The following is a 21887-nucleotide window of genomic DNA, read 5'->3' as shown; positions in this document are numbered from 1 at the left end:
GGTAATAACTTTATTTTTAATTCATAATTTGGAAAAACAGTTATCACATTCTTGTTTTAATTTTCTACTCTAAAGAGAGAAAGCCATTTATTGAGTTTTCCTTCAGAACAATAATCTACCTAAATCATGACTGATTTCGATAGGGTGAATGGAATAAGACTCTTTTTGGAAACATAGAATGTGATTTCAATTTTTGAACAAAGCATACAAAAGGTCAGCAAGGAAATACAGAAAAAGTGTCTGTATTTCCCTTGTTGTGAACCTTAATGAATTGATGCTCTCACAACATTTAAGCAATTAGACAAACACACAACTCACCAAGGTATGGAAGACTATGGACTTCATTCAGGTAAATGGAACTGGTACAAGTGGGTGTCACAATCACTATGGACATAGTGAACTTAAAGCCCAGTTTGTGTATTTTCTGAATTTTTAATTTGAGCAAAAACATGTTTGAAGAGCATCCATTTAATTGTACGTATCCTCGTACATCAGTCACGCCTGGTCCCATTTGTCCAGCTAAAGAAAACTACTTTTTTTTCCCCCAATCAGATTTGATATTAATTTCACCAATTTTATTTCATTCTCTGTCTCTCCTCTCTTTATTTCCATCTTTTAATCTCTTTAGTTGTGAATTGTGGTTAACAAGGTGCACTGTTCAACCAAAGCTGAAGCTTCAGTGTGGCTTTATAACGCACTTCCGGCAATATTGAAAAAAATGGAGGAACAGAAAATTGGCTGTGGATAAACAGAAAGTAAAGTCACAGATTTTTTTTTCCTTGAGGATCTTAAAGGAAAAGATCAATTATTTATCTAAAGGGGGTTTAGTGAATCTGGATGGGCAAGTTTATTGGTGTGTAGAAGTTGAGAATAAGGCACTAGAAAATAAAACCAGCCACATAGGAAATTCAGGCAAAAATGCTTCAAATTGAAAGAAAAATTAGCTAATTATACACAGACCAAGGATCAAACCCAAAACATCTGTTTTTTTTAGAGTTGCATCTGGCATAATTATTGTTTTCTTATATTACATAAGTTTTTATATATTAAATGTGACATTTAAATATCACCCAGTTCCTGCATTTAGACCATTTTTAAATTCAATTTATCTATTATAATAGAACACATCCATGCATAACCTAATGAAGAGGGAAAATGTGCACATGGAAAATTGTTATTGTAATTAGAATATACATGCTGTTAAAATATAGTTTATACTTATGAAATTTGTTTTCTAGTTGACTTTGTTTAAAAGTAAACTTTATTCACTTTGTTTTAAGGTTGCCAGACATTATGCATTTCTATACAAGGAGCTGGACGTGGAGTCATTGCTGAATTCCAAATGAATATCTTCTCTGTTGCACAGAGAAGTAAACAATACAAGTTTGGTGACCGATTCATTATTCATTGAAATTTTGAGGGATTTTCTTTAGTGTTGATATACTCAGAATCACGTTTTGGTACATCAACAACTGTTTAATTTGAAGTACTTTGAAATATGTTTATATATTGGCCAAAAAAAAGGATTAAGTTGAAAAATGTTTTAAATGCTACTTTTAGTTTCAAACCAAATTTTCATTATATTTACACTATTGATTAATTTTCACGTGCTACACAATGCATCCATACCTCCTCCCTCACCACCATTCAGGACCCAGAACAAACCTTCCAAGTGAAGCAACACTTGTGAATCTGCAGGGGTCATCTACTGCATATGGTGCTCCCGTTGTGGTCTTTTCTGCATTGGAGAAACTGGGTGATTATTTAATTGATTACCTTTGTTCTTTCCACTGCGTAGCTGGGATTTCCCAAGTGGCCAACTATTTCAATTCCACACTGAAATGTCTGTCCATAGCTGCATACACTGCCAAATCAAGGCCACCTGAAAAATTGAGGAACAACATCTAATATTCTATCTGGGCACTCTCCAACCACATGACATTAACATTTCTGTTAGCCTCCTCATTTACCTCTCTGACTCCGTTACCCAGCTCTCCACTCCCTCCAGCCCCTTCCCTCTTCGTTCAGAGCTACCCCCCCATCATCTCAGCTCTTTTCTCTTCTATCCTCCCTCCCTTATCCACCTCTTGCTTGTTATCCTCTGCTCCTCTCCCCTACCCCTTTTCTCCTTCCTTTTTATTCAGGTGCCTGCTTGCTTTCTGCTCATACAGCACTTAATAGCCTGAATACGCCTGGGATAGTCTGATCTGGGAAGATGAGCAGGCTCAGGACTGGTCAGTACTTGGAGGGTAGACCGCCCAGGAACACCAGATGCTGTAGGTTTCTGCGAGGGGTGCCGGACAAATTGGCGACTCTCTGTCTGTCTTATGGTAAACAAAAGTTAAAGAATTTCATTCAAAATGTAATATTATGTGACAATAATGGAACTTTTATCTTTACCTTGACGATGGGCCTGTAAAATTAGTTATATCTCTTTGTTTCCGATAAACGCTGTATGAACTGCTGAGTGTCTCCAGCACTTTTGCGTGTAAGATTATAGAGCAGTAGGTCTGCACAACGTCATGGCTGAAGGGCCTGTACTGTGTAGGAATGTTCCATATTCTGGCACCTCACCAGAATGACAATTGAAAAATCTCAGCTGTGGAACATGCAATTTCCTTAGAGAGCTTAGATATATCTGATCCAGTACAGGAGATTTGTCTACCTTCTTGAGCATCAGGACCTCAGCACCTCCTCATCTGTAATACTGACTGTTCTCGGGACACTACCATTGACTGCCTCAAGTTCCCAGTATTTATGTCTTTCTCCACCGTAAAAACAGAGGAGAAGTTCTCATTTATGACTTTCCCCATCTCCTGTCGACCAGATAGATTCCTGAAAGATCCCTTGTATTTCTCTGGTTGCCCTTTTTCCCATTATGTACTTGTAAATTTTATTGTGATCATGTTACCTGACAGAGCTACCTCCTCTCCCTTTGTGCTCTGCATATTTTCTTTTTTAGCTTGCTCTTCATTCAGGGATACATTTGATCCCAGCTGCTTCTACCTGCCCCATGCCTCCTTTTTGCTCTTGACCAGAGCCTGAATTTCCTTCGTCATCCAGACTTCCCAGTGCTTGCATGTCTAACCCTTGTCTCTAACAGAACATGCACGTCCCTGACTCTTGTCAACACACTTAAAACATCCCATTTTCCTAACACCTTCCTTCAAACAACCTGTTCTAGTTAATTTGAGTTAATTTGTGTCTTGTACCTTCAAAGTCAGCCTTGGCCCAATTCTGAATTTTATCTCGTGGTTCCATCTCTCTCCATAACTATCTTAAACTGAATAGAACAATAGTCACTGGTCCTCATTTTCCCAAGATTAGATCAAGCATTGCCCTCTCCTTCGACATATTTCCGGAAGAAACCTTCCTGAACCCATTTAACAAATTTCACCCAATCTAAAACTTTTACACTGACTTTCCTATTCAATATTTTGAAAGTTATAATCCCCTAGTATGACAACCCTTTTAGACCTACAGCTGGCAGCAATCTCGACATATTTGTTCCTCTAATTCCTGTTGACTATTTAGGGGGGCTTTAGTACCAGCAAGGTGATCAGGCCTTTCTTGTTCGTCAGCTTCACCATGAAGCCTCAATAGCCATCTGGTCTTTACTGGCATCTCCACAGGTCATACCTGCTCTTGCTGTACTGATCTGGATCTCTGGACTTAAATGCCTGTGATCTGGCTCTCAGCAGATTCCAGATTTCATTGTTCATCCAGGGCTTCTGGGTGGGGTAAACCATGAATGATTTGGTGGGGTGCACTCATCCACAGCTGTTTTGACAAAGTATGTGACTGCCTTAGTTACTCGTTCAAATTCTTAGCAGAGATCTTGAACACCATCATATCTGCTGACTCAAGGAAGTCCTGTAACTGTTCTTCAGTCTCCTGTGACCACCTTCTAGCTGTCCTGACCTCTGGAGCCTCTCTTTTTAGGCTCTGACTGTATGAAGACAGAGAAGCACAACCAGGTGATCAGACTTGCCAAAGTGTGATCTCGGGAAAGAACGGTACGCCTTTCTTACCTTAGTGTAGCAGTGATCAAGTGTGCTGACACTTCTGGTACACTGGTGGTGGATAGGCAGGGTTTTCTTGGCACAGGCCTGGTTAAAGTCACTGACTAAGATTTGTAGTGCTTTGGGCTGGGTCGTCTCTTGTTTACTGACCATTTCATGCAGCTCCGCAAGTGCCTGTTTGTAATCGGCATCAGGAGGGATGTAAACTCAGGTGAGAATCACAGATGAGAACACCCGGAGTAGATAGAAGGGTCTGCTTTTAATCAAGTTATGATGCTAGGCAGTAGAGCAAGAGGTCAACATAACTCTAGTGTCCAAGCACCACCCAGTATAAATGAAAAAATACACACCACCTCCTCTCCTTTTTCCAGAATTTGAGTTCCAGTCCAGTCTATGGATAGTGAAATTGTCTGGTCAGATAGTGATATCAGGTGTGTTATCTGTTAGCCAGGTCTCGGTACAGCAAATAACTGAGATTTGTCTCACCTGTCTCTGATAAAGTAGCCTTGCCCTCAGGTTATCAATTTTATTCTCCAGTGACACTTGCCAGTAGTATGGACAGTAGGGGAGGTCTCAATCCCCTGTGTTTCAGCCTTGTTAGAATCCTGGCCCTCACTCCATGTTTCCGACCTCATCCTAGGTGGTGGCCTGTCCCTTCAAGCTGTTCTGTTTCTGAACTAGCCATTACCTGGGAGATTTGAAGATCGTTAACTGTGTTCAGTGGCTGTTCACTCATTTTTTTAAAAACCTACATGCAGCTATTGTAAGGAAAGCAGCTGGGAAGGTGAGTATTTTAAAGGTTTATGTATTGGGGGTTCTGCAGCCCGCAGAAAGTTACCAAAGTGTTCTTTTTTTACACAGACTTGTGGGTGCCTGGAATGCCTTGCTAGGGATGGTGGTGGAGGCTGAAAAATTAGGGGCATTTAAGAGACTCTTAGCCCCATGGATGGCAGAAAAATAGAGGGTTACGGAGTAGGGAGAGTTTAGTACTTTTTTTAGGAATATATGGGTTGGGACAACATTGAAGGCCAAAGTGCCTACTGTACAGTCCTATGGTTCTTGCCATAACATCCTCCTTAACCAATAATGCAATGCAACATCCTTTTACCCCCATCTCTGTCCCTCCTGAAACACCTTTACCCACCCAACCCCTGCCAATCTAGTTCCAACTCACCTCTGAAACACTACCAAACCTGCTTGCCAAGATAATGGTCTTGCTCTGGTGTAAGTATAACAGGTCCCTCTTGAAAAGGTCGTCTCTTTCCCAGAAGACATCATAGCACTGCAAAAATTATTTACTACCATATGCAACCTTTTATCTCTCTTCATGCCAAGATAATATTTTCTCATTTTTGTTCCTGAAAAAATGTTTAAATTACTGTAACAAATTGAACAGCCTTCTTTAAATATTGCTAATCTCTCTACTTCTGTCTTGGCACATTCTTTGTCAAAAAACAGTGTGATGAAAGATAACTTGCTTACACATTAATAATACACCCAGTCCAAAGGTTCAAGGCTAGTAGCATTAGCATTTAAAATAGAATTTTTATAGACCATGCTCTTTTATAGATTCCTTCAGGAGGACAAATCAATTTGATCAGGTTTTGCACAACAATATTTTTAAAAACATGCTTTAAGATATAAGCAAGAAAATATAAAATGAATTGGGTTCAAAGTGGCAGCAGGTAAAAATTTGGATTTTGTCAGAATCCTTAGTAGACCATAAGACATAGGAGCAGAAATGAGCTCTTTAGCCCATCGAGTCTGCCCTGCCATTTAATCTTGAGCTGATCAATTTCCCCACTCTGACCCACAGCTTGCCTTCTCCCCATTTAAAAAAAACATTTGAAGCCCTGGCTAATCAAGAACCGATCAATCTCTGCTTTCAATAAACCCAATAGCCTGGCCTCCACAACTGTCTGTGGGAAAAATTCCACAGACTTAACACCCTCTGGCTGAAGAAATACCACCGCACCTCTTCGAAATAGATGTCCTTCAATCTTGAAGTCATGTCCTCTCATCCTCAACTCTCCCAACATGGGAAAATCTACTCTCTCCATGTCTTTCAATATTTGAAACGGTTCAATGAGATTTCCCCCCCACCACCCCCCCCATTCTCCTAAATGCCAACAAATACAGGCCAAAGGCTGTCAAATGCTCCTCATGATAACTTTTTCATTCCCAGAATCATCCTTCTGAACCCTCTCCAACATCAGCACATTTTTTTCTTAAATGAGGAGCCCAAAACTGCTTACAATACTCCATGGGATTTCACCAGTGCCTTATAAAGCCTCAATATCACCTCCCTGTTCTTAATCGCACAGTTTTTATTTAACAATCTAGACTAAACAAATAATGCTTTTTAATCCAAATTACCAAATGTCACCAGATAGGAAATGTTAATTAATTTCCAGCATGTTAGGTGAAGCAATAGCCAAAGATTTTATTTATAAATGGATGTAAAACTCTCAAAGAAAACTGATAACCCCCATCCTAAAACATGTACGTGGAAAGGATAAAACAAGGTATTGGATGAAAGGTGGGGATATCCCCCCAAAGTACCGCTGACTCAGAATAATTTAATGCCATTGATGCTGGATAATATGATCCTGGACACCTAGTGCCAGTGTGGGATCAGGTGTATCAAGGATTGTTACAAAAGGGGGAAGCTTATGTCATTTAAGGAAATGAGAAACAAGGAAGATTTATCCAACAGAACATTCTTCTGCTATCTGAGGGAAACATTGGGACCACCAATAACCCTGTCTGGATGTAGCAATATGGAGATTCTAATTTAAAAGGGGAATATGTGTAAATTTATTTCTAAGATATAGTATATTCCAAAGTGAGGGCCCGAAACCGGGCCTACAAAGGTCGAGGGAGAAATGGGAGTCGGACTTGGGTACAATGATTAATGAAGAATGGTGGCAGGACCTGTGTCTGGACAGTGTGATGGTGGTCATCAATGCCAGATACGGGATAGTGCAGTATAATTTTCTGCACCAGTTGTACCTTACACCTCAGAAACGACATAAATCAAAGTCCACTCTACCCGGCTGTATTCAAAGAGGAGATCTTTTTGGGAAGACCTAGGAGACATTTGGGAAGACCTAGGAGACACTAAAAAAAAAATTACAACACTGGATTTCACCATATAACCATTTACTGAGCGGAAACAGGCCATGTTGGCCTTTCAAGTCCGCACCGGTTCACTGATTTTGTGTGCCCTCTTCAGGCATTGGTCCCAGTAGATCTTCATTCAATAACGATGGGCGAATTCAATGCAGGTGGAATCTTATTGAAATTGAAAGCAAGATTCTTTCAGTCAGATCAGCCTCAGTCAGTAATTTGCCACAGGACCGGAGCTGTTCCTCTTAGGGGATATTGGAGAAGTGTAGTTTAGACTGACTAAATTCCAAATTTTGTTTGTGAAGGTCGCTTTGGCGGTAGCCAGGAAGTGTATCACGGTTTCGAGGAAGTCCAACCCCCCCCCCCAGCTAAATACTACACGGAATATGGAAATACAGAGTTGATTTCCCTTGGAGAAAATTACATATAACCTACGGAGGAAACATGACACATTCGGTAGAGTACAGCAACCTTACTCAGATAGATTGATTTCTTTCCCTTTCCCCCACCACACCTTATAAATAGGGATATGGTTAAATTATCCCAGTAAGGCCAGAGGTATGATTACGGAAATGGGACTTGGTGCGGACGATGCGCCTACCCTTTTCAGGTCCTTTTGAGTTCTTTTCTTTTTAATGGCGTTGACACTGTTATTTCTTTTTACATTACTGGTTTAAATAGGGGTCATGTTCCCCACGGTGATTGGAATATATTCACTGAGGCGGGGGACAAATACAGATTTTGGGTATGAATATGTATGGATGGCTTTTTTTTATTGGACTTTGTAAGTCTGTGAAAACTAAAATAAAATATTCAAAAAATTTCCAGCATAATTGCATCAAATTACAAAGACATTATATGACCATATAGCAATTACAGCACAGAAACAGGCTAGTTCAGCCCTTCTAGTCCATTCTAAATACCTCTCCCACCTAGTCCCATTGACCTGCACCCAGCCCATAACTCTCCATACCTCTCTCATCCATATACCTATCCAAATTTTCCTTAAATATTAAAATCGAACCCGCATCTACCACTTTGGCCGGAAGCTCATTCCACACTCCCACCACCCTCTGATTGAATAAATTCCCCCTTATGCTTCCCCTAAACTTTTCCCTCTTCAATCTCAATCCATGTCCACTCCTCATGGGAAAAGCCTGTCCACATTCCCTCTATCTGTCCCCCTCATAATTTTAAGTACCTCTATCAAATCACCCCTCAATCTTCTACACTCCAGGGAATAAGGTCCCAGCCTGCTCAACCTTTCCCTATAACTCAACCCCATAAACCCAGGCAACATTCTTGTAAATCTCCTCTGCACTCTCTGTTTATATATCCTTCCTATAATTCAGCGACCAAAACTGCATACAATATTCCAAATTTAGCCTCACCAATACCTTATACAACTTCAACATGACATCCCAACTCCTGTATTCAATACTCTGATTTATGAAGGCCAACATTCCAAATGCTTTCTTCACCACCTTATCTAAATGTGACTCATCTGTCAGGGAATTATGTACCAGAATTCCTAAATCCCTTTGTTCTACTGCACTCCTCAATTGTCTACCATATATAGAAAAATTGCAGACTATTATGGGTAAGTTTCAACACATGATATTTTGAATTTACAAATGTTTTGTATTTTTGTAAGAACATTTCGAAAAAATATTTTAAAGAATTAAGTTTTAAGTTTGTTTGTTTGTCACAAAATAATATGAGAGCAGTAAGGAAATGCCCTAATACACGTCTTTAAAAATCATTAAAAGATTTTGATAGGTGTTGCAGATGCTTCCCTTTGTGGGAACAACCAAAATGATAGGCCAGATATGTAAAATCTTCACGAAGAAATCAAGTACGGAATTCTGAAGGAACTTGAATCTGTAGAATAGCAAAAAATATTAAATGTTAAATTTACTGCCTTGGCAGATGGACTCTGGCAAAATGTATAAGGAACATTTTAAGCAAAACATTTAAAGAACAGGAGGGAGAGTATTAGAGGCAACATTAATTGACTAGGTAACGAAGGAAGCTTGCATGGACCATAGGTGCCAGTATCCACCATATTTGAAGCAAATATCAAACTATGCAATGCACAGGAAGGTAGAAGGCAAATCAAATTATACTGTATAGAACATGGAACATTACAGCACAGTACAAACTCTTCAGCGCACATTGTTTGAGCCAATCCTCCCCTACATCACACCCATAACCCTTTATTGTTTTTAATCACATCAGTCTAAGATACTTAAGAGCTTATGGCATCATCAGCCCACCCTAACAAGAGACTAAGAGTCTTTTGAAGATGCCTATTATACCAGCCTCCCCCACCAACCCCAGCAATACATTCTAGGCACTCACCACTCTTGGTTTTGTTAATTCTCCCTTAAACAGATGTCCTCTGGTATTTGCTATTGTCACCCCTAAAAAAAGGTGTGGGTTGTGTATCCTATTTCAGCCCCTCCCTCAATCCATTAAGTCACCACTCAGCCTTCATCACTACAAAGAGGAAACCCCGAGCTCTGTCAACCTTGCATCATATGAGATATTCTCCAATCTATGCAACATCCTGATAAATTCTGCACCATCTCTTAAGCATCTACATCCTCTTTAGTAATGAGGCAATCAGAACTGAATGCCATTTAAAGTGTGGTCTAACCAGAGTTTTAACATTACCTTCTGGCTCTTGAATGCAATCCCCCAGCACATCATATACACCTCCTTAACCACCCTATCAACTGGCATGGCAACCTTGAAGGATCTATGGGCCTAGACCCCAAGATCTCTATGTAGCTCCACAGTTAAGAATCTTGATACATACTCCACCTGAAAATTCAACCTTCCAAAGTGCATTACTTTATACTTGTACAGATTGAACACCATCTGCGCCTTTTCTGCCCAAATCTGCATCACATCTATATCCTGTTGTAACCTACGACAAACTTCAGTATCCACAACACATCTAACCTTTGTATCATCTGCAAATTAAATTTGATCTTTTTATTATGTTGTATTCCTATGTTCATTTAAAATTAAAGTTGAACCCATGTATTTAATTCATAGCAGCTCCAGTAAATTGGACAACCATCTAGTTTTATGGAAGCAAAAAAAAAATACTCCCATTGTAGCAACTGTTTCGCAGTGTGAAATGAAGAACAAGAAAATAATCAGACATCGTTGAGTCGAAGTTCAGTAAAAGTTCAAACAATTACCTGCAGCTTTTTAGAACAACACATTTTCCAAATGTCGCATTGTGACGTCATATGGAACCTCTCGAGCCAGTTTGATTGAGCCTCTGGTGAGCTCCCCCCCCACCCCCCCACTAAGAACTGGCAATAGGAGGCTAAACCTCTGGTGCCATTACTGTCCACCGCTCTTGGACAGTTGTCCATGCCTTCACATTGGGGATTGTGGCAAGGGCCGATCAAGGTCGAGATGAGCGAGCTTTAAATTGGTCAATGGTAAATTTCTCTGGATGCCCCCGGATGTCCAGTACACAAGTTGTGCAATTGTTTCTTAGCACTCTGAAGGGGCCCTCATACGATCTCTGTAAGGGTGGCCCATGTGCACCCCTATGTTCAAACACAAACTCAAAGTCCTGGAGTTCCTTTGGAATGAAAGGTGTCATTGTTCCATGCCTTGATGTGGGAACCGGGGGTAATTTTCCAAGCCGTTCCCGCAGTCTGCCTAAGACTTCAGTCGATGCACCTCCTGTCCGCGTGGTTCTGCAGGTACAATGAATGGACCTCCATAAACCAGCTCTGCCGATGAGGAGTTAAGATCCTCTATTCTTATTCCCAATCACTACCCTGGAGGTGAGCCATCAGAACGGGTTTCATATCCCAATTGTGAGAAACACAGCTCACTGAGTAAATAATTTTGTAGAGTCAATAAGCGAAGCAATATAACCTTTTATTTAACGTTCTTGCAAGACCGGTAGTCCTTCAGAGAAGACACACACACTCTGATACTCAACAAATTTTTTTTATACATTTCTTTGTGTTAATAACCACTTTGTTAATTTAATTGGTTAGTTAACTGAGGAATTGATATGTTAGTTTAACCTATCAAAAGCTGTTTCTCTCCTCATCTTAAAGGCCGCCCTTGTTTACTTCTCCCATTCCCATGATTTTTGCGACCCTAACTCTTATTTATTCTTATCCTTATTTGCTATGATGCTTTGTCACGTGTTCCTGTTCTTTCGCAGTATTTTTAATATATCAATTTGGCCTGCCCCCCACTTTTCTTCTTTAACATCTTGTCTCTATACAGCCATTGTTAACACTGATGATTACATTTTACCGAAACAGCTCTTGGGGATCATTCTCACACTATGGAACCACTTCACTAGGTCATTTGACTGCAGGTGTGTTGGACCTGCATTCCCAGCAGTCACGACAAATTGTCCCAGATTGCGGAGGTAAACTGTGAGCTTCCTTTGGAGGTGATGTGTGGGTAGGCTGAACTGAGATACCCAGGAAGAAGTAAAAGCTTTGGTGCATGAGTCCATCCTAGGATCCACCTCTGGCCACCTAGTGAATCTGTCGAGGACCGTTAACAAGTACCTAGACCCTCGTGACACCAGAAGTGGGCCGACGATGTCGACATGCCTGTGGTCGAATCTGCACTGTGACGGCTGGAAAAACTGAAGCAGAGCCTTCCCATGCCTTTGCACTTTTGCAGATTGGCAATCCGTGCACATCTTTGCCCAGTACATGACCTACTTTTTGAGTCCATGCCATACAAACTTGTAGGCTATCAGGCGGACCATCAGGGGTGGGACAGTCCATGAATGGCATTGAAAATGCAACATCTCCACACAGCAGGAACAATAGGGCGAGGCTGACCTATCTCACAGGAGAGTGGTACCTTGCAGCCCAAAGGTTCGATCCTCAAGTTGCAGGCTCGTGACAGCAGTTCTATAAGCCGAGAATTTGTTGTTTTGACTTGGCAAGTACCATGTAGTCTACACTCAGAGAGAGAGGGCATGTTCTGCTTGAACAGAGGAGCAGGACAGGGCATCAACCACCACATTACTCTTCCTGGAGATATGTTTAATGCTGGTTGAAAAACTCGGATATGTAAGACAGGTGGTGTTGCTGGTGGGCTGACCAGGGATCTGATGCCTTTGCGAAGGCAAGCATTAGTGGTTTGTGGTCAGTAAAAACTGTGAAGTCCCAGCCTTCCAAAAAATAGCATAAGTGTCTGACCACTAGGTACAGCGCCACCAGTTCCCTATCAAATGTGGTGTAATTAGTTTCTGGATGATGGAGGTGCCTACTAAAAACCGCTAGAGGCTTCCGTTGTTCATTGGTGTACTGTTACAAGACCCTGCCTACTGCTGCGTCAGGCGTGCCTATCATCAAGGCAGTTGGTGCATCCATTTGTGAATGTACCAGCAATTTTGCTTTTGCTGGGGCGCCTTTGGTCTGCTGGAATGCTACCATCATCTCCTCTGGCCACTCAAGTTCTTTGGCATCACTGGACATGAGGTTGAAGAGGGGTTTCATAATATGAGCTGCAAAGCATAGAAAGCGATGATAGAAATTGACCATCCCCACAAATTCCTGGACTCCTTTGATGGTATCAGGATTTGCTAATTTGAAAATGGCTTCCACCTTGCTAGGCAATGGAATGACACCCTAGCTGCTGATCTGATGTCCCAAGAACTCAAAAGAGGAATGTATGAATTTGCACTTGGCAGGGTTCAGTGAGCCCGAACTCCTGTAGGCAGCAGCAGAATAAATGCAGATGTTGCAGGTGCTTTTTCTGGGAGTGGCTGGTGATGAGCGCGTCATTCAAGTATATGAGAAGGAAGTCCATGCCACACCCATTTGCATCCATCAGTCTCTGGAATGTTTGTGCAGCATTTTTGAGCCCAAAATTCTCAAAGATTGATGATGTTTTTTGATGGCAGTCTTGGGCACATCCGGGTTTACAGGTATTTGGTGGTACCCACGTACCAAGTCAATTTTAGAAAATATCTTTGCCCCATGAAGATTTACTGTAAAGTCCTTTATATGGGGCACAGGGTAGCATTCATGCAATGGTAGCATCATTGAGACACCTGTAATCCCCACAAGGTCTCCAGCTTCCTGTGGCTCTGGTCACCATATGTAGTGGGGAAGCCCATGGGCTATCAGATCTGTGTATGATTCCAAGTTTCTCCATTTTGTGGAACTCTTGTTTTGCAAGCTGCAACTTATCAGGCAGTAGGTGTCAGGCTCGGGCTTATAGAGGAAATTCTTGGGTGAGGATGTGGTGTGCAACGCCATGTTTGGGTGTGGAAGTGGAGAACTGGGGAGTGACAATGTTCAGAGAATCCGCAAGAAGTTTGGCGGATTCGTTGTTCGAGTACTCCACAGTGCATTGGTGCGGGGCGGGTAATTTAGCTTTTCCAAGGTGGAAAGTCTGGAATGTTGTGGTGTTCACCAACCGCCATCCTTTTAATTCCACCATCATTGAGTGAGCTCTGAGGAAGTCGGCATCCAGCAACGGCTGGGACACAGCAGCAAGAATAAACTTTCATGTCAACTTATTGTCGGCAATAACGTACAAATTGAACCATTATTCACCACAGTGAGTGCCGGACCCATGCTCCTGGTACGTGTGTCAAAACCTGAAGGAGGAAGGACACTAACCTCCACACCCATGTTGACTAGAAATTTGCACTGGGAGAGTTCATCCCAGACCAAGAGTAGTCTGTTACGGTGGCCGGCCACCATAGCCATTGTAATGGAGTCATGCTAGTCTGGGGAAATGTGCACCCTCATCGCTAGTATTCATGGAACCTGGGCCTTTGGGTGTGACAAAGAACTAATTTCTGTGGCCTTGCTGTTTCACACGTCACTGAATGTCTGCACGGGCAGCCACTGTTCAAAGGTTATCAAAATCCTCATCAGCCAACATGAGGTAGATGTCTTCAGGCATACGCTCTAACAACAACTGTTTGAAGGGCAAGCAAGGTCTGAGGCCATCTGCCAATGCCAACATATCGTTCATTAGCTTCAAAGGGACGCGGTCCCCCAGGCCATCGATATGGAGGAGACGTGCAGCTTGCTTGTGTAGTTAGAGACCATAAATCCGGAGAAGGAGGCTTTTAAGGGCTTTGTACTTGCCGAGAGTTGGTGAGTCCTGAAGGAAATCCACTACTCGACGGGCAGTGTCCTGATCGAGGGAGCTTACCACATGATAGTACTTAGAGCATCCATTTCTGTCTTGTGAATGAAGAACTGCACCTCAGCCTGCTCGAACCGAACTTCAGATTGAATGTTCCAAAAGACAGGCAGTTTGAGCGAAACTGCTGCATTGACCGTGTTGGGTCCAAAATCCATTTGGGCCCATCGGGGTCACCAATGTAGCAACTGGGTTGCAGTGCAAAATGAAGAACGAGAAAATGATCAGACGTAGTCGAGTCAAAATTTAGTAAAAGTTGTTTAGTCAAACAGTCATACGCAGCTTTTTAAAACCCCACATGTTCCAAATGATTTAATGGCATTGTGATATTATGACGTCAGCCTCCTGAGCCAGTTCGATTAAACCTCCGGTGAGCCACTACACCATGTACAAATCAAACCACTTCACATCAAAGAGCAGAAGGATAACAGTGTAGGTAAAACATGGTTCACAGTACAGAGATAATCATCATACATCTAAATTGTAATAGTAAATATTCCTTTTACATTCTGCAGTTTATGGATAGCAACTACGCCGTTGACTAAAAACAGCAACTCATATTAGATTAGATTCAACTTTATTGTCATTGCGCCAAGTAAAATACAAAGCCAATTAAATACAAATTAGCATCCAACCAGAAGTGCTATATACAAATAACTATGTGCAAATAAAAACATGCGCATTCAGCAAGCAAACAATTATAAAAGTACTGACAGTACAATGTGAGTGCAGTACCACTCGGTGCTGTGATTTAAGGTTCAGCAGGGTCACAGCCTCAGGAAAAAAGCTCTTCTTGAGCCTATTGGTTCGAGTGCAAAAGCTCCTGTAGCGCCTACCAAATGGGAGAAGAGTAAAAAGTCCATAGATCAGGTGATGCATCCTTGATGCTCTTTGCTCTGTCCAGACAGCATTACTGATACCTGTTATCAGTGGTAGGCAATTGAATGCCAATAATCTGCGGGGCAGTTTTCACACCCGCTGAAGTGCTTTACAGCCTAATACATGACTATTGCCACACCACAATGAGATGCCACAGCTAAGTATGTTCTTAATGGTACAGCAGAGGTGTACTTTCTTCATGTTCCACAGAAAATAAAGGTGCTGATGAAGGAGTTCAGGAACCAGGTGAGATTATCGGAAATGTTACACCATGGAATTTAAAGCTTGATACATGTTCCACCACAATTCCATTGATGTAAATAGGGACATGAGTTATATGTGACTTTGTACCAAATAGCATCAAATAACAAGCTGGCCGCATACCTGGCAACAAGGGAAACCAGAAAACTTAGTAGCACTAAGTTTACCTAGACTCTATTTTGTATCCCATGCTCCAGTCCCTCCCCACTAACATCTTCGATACATCATACACTCTCCATCACTTCAACAGTTTTCAGTTCCTTGATCTCGACTGCCTCATCTTCACCATGGACATCAATCACTATACACCTCTATCCCCATAACAAAGACCTCAAAGCTTTTAGTTTCTTCCTTGACGATAGACCTAACCAGTATCCCTTCACAACCACCCTCCTCCAGTTGGCAGAATTTATCCTCACCCTCAATAACTTCTCCTTTGAGTTAACGCACTTTCTCAAAATCAAAAGGAGTCATGGGCACCCACATGGGCCCCAGCTATGCCTGCTTTTTCATTGGCTATGTGAAGCAGTCCATGCTGCAAGCCTACTCAACTCTTCCTCCACTTAATTGGGACTATTTTGTTGCTACCTCATGCACCTATAATGAGTTAGTCGACTTTATCCATTTTGCTCCCAATTCCCACCCCAACCTCAAATTCACGTTTCATCTCTAGCAACATTCTGCCTTTTCATAATTTATCTGTCTCTATCTTGGAAGCCAAACTGTCAAAATGTTTTCAAAAAATCTACCAACTCCCACAACTACCTCGACTACACCTCTTCACTCCGTCTCCTGTAAGATTCCGTTCCTTTCTCAAAAGTCTATCTGCTCCCAGGACAAGGTTTTGCATGCTAGATCATTCAATTTTCAGAAGAATGAGGCTTCCTCTCCACTACCATCAACTTGGCCCTCACCAGACATCCTCCAGTACCTGCACACCTGCCCTGGCCCCCTCTGCCTCCAGCACAACGACATTGTTGTACATTCCTCTTGTCCTCACCTACAACCCCACTAGCCTCCACATCCTCTGCCATTTCTACCACATACTACGTGATCTTACCACCAGACCTTCTCTCCACCTTCCGCAGGGAAGGCTCTCTCTGTGACTCCCTCATCCATTCCTCCCTTCCCACCAATTGCTCCCTTGGCATCTACCACTGTGACCACATGAAGTGCTACGTTTGTGCCCACACCTCCTCCCTCACCACCATTTGGAGCCCAAAACAGTCCTTCCAAGTGAAGTAACACTTGTGAACCTGCAGGGATCACTTACTGCATCTGGTGCTCCCATTGTGGACTCCTGTTCTTCAGAGAGACTAGGCACAGATTGGGAGATCACTTCATTAAGCAGCTCAGCCAATGTAAAAGCAGAAATTTGTGGGAAGTTAGAGGATTGGTTAGTTTTTAAAAACTTGCAGAAGGAAAAGATGAAATATGAATGTAGGCTGGCAAATAATATCTAAAGATGATACAGAAAGCTTCAAGTATTTGAAGAGTGAAAGAGAGGTGAGAGTAGATATAGGACCACTAGAAAATAATGCTGGAGAAATAATAATGGAATACAAAGAGATGGCAGAAAAACTAAATCGGTATTTTGCATCAGTCTTCACTGTCAGTTATATACAGTAAAACTCCTGGTATCCAGCACTTATTGGTAGATGCTGGATAAGTGTATTAAGAATAAACAGTTTTTTAAAAGACAAAAATACAATACTTACACTGAACAAACTTCACTTGCATTAATCTATAAGCTTTAAAGCATTTTACTTTATTTCAGTCGCATTCTTTGAAAATATTTAACCATCGCTGTAACTGCAGGTTCCACCCCTTTCACAGAACCGCCCGAAAGATGATCAATAATATTATTAAATATTAAATCTCTTTCCCCAAGTTTACCGACAAAGCCTTGCTAATATGCTTAATAATCTAATATATATTTTTGCATGGATGTCTGTTTGTCTTATCTCCATGCAAATCAATCTGCAACACTCTAGAAATATTCAAGGAAGTTCAGTAGAGGTAACATTGGATGCTGAATGTCATGATCACATTGAATTTAACCTTTAAGGTCATATGAAGTCCAAAAAAAAGTTTGAACTTGCACCAGGGACACCTCAATTAGTTACAGTGCTGGGCATCAATGTACATTCAGAATGTGGCCAAGCCCAGTCCAACATGGGCCCAAAGAAGTGAAGCAACATTGGCAGAAGCCCGTAGAGTTGGACAAAGGAGAAGGCATGAGACAGCAGAGGAACATCAGTCTCGCCTCACTGCTGATGCTTCCAGACATGCAAGGAGCAGGCAGCAGGAAAAAGAACAGCAACAATACACCCATCTTAATGCTCAGGCCTCCAGACATGCAAGGAGCAGGCATGTTGTCAACAACTGAGTATTTTATTTCCCTGGCAACTGTGGGTATCCTGCTAGTATACTAATAAAGATAAAGACACTGACTAAGCAGGGATAAAGAGACACTTTAAGAGAATCACCCCAACGGCAAGCGGCATCAACCAGCTCTTCATCCTGGGTGATGCCATTGCTGTTTCACACAACTTTATTCAAACAGCTGCTAAGAGCAAAGCATGACCAAGGGACTACTCTGGCTGAATATTTGCTACAATCTTCACCAAAAGTTTTTGTGTAACTTCAGAGAACATTTACTTTTACAATTTTAAACTTGCATATTTTTATCTATTATTTATTTTAATTTTTACAATTTAATTTCCTCATCTTTTTTGCTCATTGCTTGAGGTTGAATTCCAGGGTACTGGGGTTTTACTATATCTTTACCTCCTATGGATGCTGTGAGACCTGCTGAGTTCCTCCACCATTTCTGTGCTTTTACTACACTTGCAGCATTTGCAGACATTTGTGTTTCACCCCACAATGGAAAATAGGCAACACACTAACAGTAACATTTCTGAAGGGCAACCTATTTTGCATGTTCTTTTATTCAAGGGAAGCTGCTTTTCATTGTGAATTCTAACATCATTAAAAAAAGTGATCAATTTTAAAATTAAAATTTACTCTATCCATTATCATAACTGAGTAAGTTAAAGAGATTGAATCAAATACGTAGTTCTCAGTAAGAAAATTCAAAGGCCCTGCCTTTTCTGGAATAGCCAATAATGGGTATACTCATTAAAGTTGGCTAGAGTGTTTAAAAACAATTGCCAATATATTTAGATGTTTGGAAGCATTAATAAAAGGCCCAGAGCAAACATTTGCTTGTTCAGGATGTAATTTATAATCAGAAGGAAAATGATTTGAGCAAATGGATACACAATGGTGAATGACTCCCCAAAACCTTTCTATCTAGTGATGCATAAATCAGAAATATGACAAAAATCTCTTGATGATGGGGTCGTAACAAAGACTTGGCTGGAGGAAGGGCAGGATTGGTTGATGCAGGTTTAGGTGTTTTAAAAGGAATAGGGTGGGAGGTAAGAGAGGTGAGTGGGGAGTAGCATTACTGGTCATGGATAGTATCACAGCAAAAGAAAGGGAGGTGGCTGCAGAGGGGGGTGTCTACTGAGATAGTGTGGGTGGAAGTCAGAAATAGGAAGGGAGCAATCACTGTACTAGGAGTAATCTATAGGCCACCAAATAGCCCTTGGGACCCCGAAGAGCAGATAAGCAGGCAGATTTTTGGAATGGTGCAGGAAACACAGGGTTCTGGTTATGGGTGATTTGAACTTACCTAATATTGACTGGCACCTCCTGACTGCAAGATAGATGGGCTGAATTTGTCAGATATGTTAAAGAAGGATTCCTGACAATTTAGGTAACAAAATTTTGGATATTTGGCACTGAAAGGGGATCCAAACTATTGAGGACTGCTATGAGAATAAACAGTTCATGACCTTCAAACAATTGAAGGATAAATATGATTTGCCAATGGAACCTTTCACTACTTTTTACAATTAAGATCCTTCCTGTGCACCAAAGTGCTCCAGATAAGGTTGCCATATTTTGGCAAAAGTATCATATTTATTTCTTCAATTATATGTTATTTTCTCCATGACCCCACCTGAATGGAACAAGGTGAAAGGGCTATCCAGAATGTACTTTTTACTTCAAAGTGAGAGCCCAAAGCTGGGACTGCAAAGATCAAGGGAGAAGTGGGAGTCAGACTTGGGAATAATGATCAATGATGTGTGTTGGTCAGATCTATGTAGGAAAAGTGTAACATCAGTGATCAATGCCAGACTAAGATTAGTACAATATAATTTCTTACTCCAATTATATCTCACACCATAAAAATTACATAAAGGAAAATCAGAGATATCAGAAATGTGCTTCAGGTGTGGGTTAGAAATTGGTTCATTTATACACTCCATATGGACCTACATGAACGTGAGACCCTTTTGGATGGAATTATTTAATATATTAACTAGAATTATTGGAACAGATTTCCTGCTGGATCTGGATCTGTTCTTTGGAAACCTAGAGGACGTGGGCAGAACATTAACTAAATTCCAAATTAAATTTGTATATTGTCCTGTCAGAAGCAAAAAAATGCATTGCGATCACCTGTAAGTCCGACTCCCCCCTGCTCATCACTCGATGAATCATGGAGATCCACAACTGCGTGCCCATGGAGAAAATAACATATAATTTAAGAAATAAGTACAATACTTTTGCCAAAATCTAGAGCACTCTGGTGCACAATAACAATGGCCCACAGTTCGAAAAAGTTAACAAAATACATAAAGGCAACAGCTATGAAGCACCCCCATGAGAGACTCATTCAGAAAGTCATGAGGCATGGGATCATGGAACCTTAGCTGCATTGATAAAAAAAATTGGCTGCAGGTAGAAAGCAGAGAGGAGTAATGGAAGGCAAGTATTCTTCCTCGAGGTCAGTGACTAATGGAGTGCCTCAAGGATCTGTTCAGAGACCCCTGTTCTTTGTGATTTTTATAAATGACTCTGATGAAGAGGCGCAAGGATGGGTCAGTAAGTTTGTAGATGATTCAAAGGTTGGAAGAGTTGTAGATGGAGCTGAAGGTTGTTGAAGGTTACAAGAGACAGGTTACAGAGTTGGGCAGAGAAGTGGCAGATGGAATTCAATCCAGCTAAGTGTTAGGTGATGCATTTTGGAAGGACAAAGCAGAAGGCTGAGTACAGGATTAATGGTTAGCTACAAGAGTATGGATGAACAGAGGTAAATTGGGATCCAAATATGTGCATCCCTCAAGGTCTTCGCACAGGTTGATAAGATCATTAAAAAGGCCTGTGGGACGCTGGGCTTCATTAATAGGGGGATTATGTTCAAGGAGGTCATGTTGCAACTCAACAAATCTCTGGGAAGACTACACTTAAAGCATTATGTTCAGTTCTGGTCACTTCATTATAGGAAGGATGTGGAAGTTATGGAGAAGGTGCAGAGGAGATTTACCAGGATGTTGCCCAGGTTGGAAAATAAGTCTTATGAGGCAAGGTTAGCAGACCTGGAACTCTTCTCTTTGGTGCACAGAAGGATGAGAAAAAAATTTAACACAGGTCAACAAGATTATAAGAGGCATAGATAGGGGGATAGCCAACACCTGTTTCCCAGGGCAGGAATAGCAAACACCAGAGGTCATGTGTACAAAGTAAAGGGTGGGGATTTTAGGGGAGATATCGGGGTAAGTATTTTTATGCAGACGGTTGTGGGTGCCTGGAATGCCTTGCCAGGGATGGTGGTGAGGCTGAGATATTAGGGGCATTTAATATCTTTTAAGTCAGGCACATGGAAGAAAAATAGAGGGTTACGGGGTAGTGTGGGTTTAGTACTTCTTTTTAAAGGAATACATAGGTTGGCACAACATCAAAGGCCAAAGTGCCTGTACTGTGTTCTATGTTCTATTTGCCAAATGAATACAACTTCAACTACATTTATCTATTCAAGAAATAGCAGCCGACTTGCTTGTCATGATCCTCAATGATCACACCCTCACAATATGCACCTCATGGTCTTTACAGTGCACCACAACAGTAAGATTTTGTCAGGATCTTTAGTAGACCATAAGACATAGGAACAGAAATGGGTTATTTAGCCCATCGTGTCTGCCCTGCCATTTAATCATAAGCTGATCAATTTCCCCACTCAGACCCATCTTCCCTGTAACAAAAAAGCTTTGAAGCTCTGGCTAATCAAGATCCTATCTCTCTATCTTCAGTAAACCCAATAACCTGGCCTCCACAACCACCTGTGGCAACAAATTCCACAGATTCCCACCTTCTAACTAAAGAAATTGGTCTGCATGTCTGTTCCAAGTGGACACCCTTCAATCCTGAAGTTGTGCCCTCTTGTCCTAGACTCTCTCGTGACGGGAAACAACCTTTCTACATCTACTCTCTCCATGCTTTCAATATTCAAAATGTTTCAATGACATCCCCCCTCATTCTCCTAAATGCCAACGAATACAGGCTAAG

General features: G+C 41.4%; 1 protein-coding gene across 3 annotated transcripts in view; it reads left to right on the top strand.

Annotated features, from left to right (window-relative positions):
- The window catches only part of prepl (prolyl endopeptidase like), a 102252-nt gene that overhangs the window by 60209 nt on the left and 20156 nt on the right, over positions 1-21887 (top strand). The window contains exons 14-15 of one of the 3 annotated variants that reach the window (XR_011355628.1): positions 1281-2330; positions 4663-5446. Coding sequence is in view for 1 of the 3 variants with exons in the window: in XM_069931085.1 (XP_069787186.1) it covers positions 1281-1346 (66 nt within the window). In the remaining 2 variants the exon portion in view is untranslated. Of the gene's footprint in view, positions 1-1280; positions 5447-21887 lie in introns of those variants that run through there. The other 2 variants (XR_011355629.1, XM_069931085.1) reach the window with 2 other exon arrangements.

This window comes from Narcine bancroftii, chromosome 4, assembly GCF_036971445.1.
Source record: "Narcine bancroftii isolate sNarBan1 chromosome 4, sNarBan1.hap1, whole genome shotgun sequence".
In the NCBI taxonomy this organism is placed as follows: Eukaryota; Metazoa; Chordata; class Chondrichthyes; order Torpediniformes; family Narcinidae; genus Narcine; species Narcine bancroftii.
The sequence above is the reverse complement of the archived record's forward strand: the minus strand, read 5'-3'. Positions and strand labels throughout refer to the sequence as shown.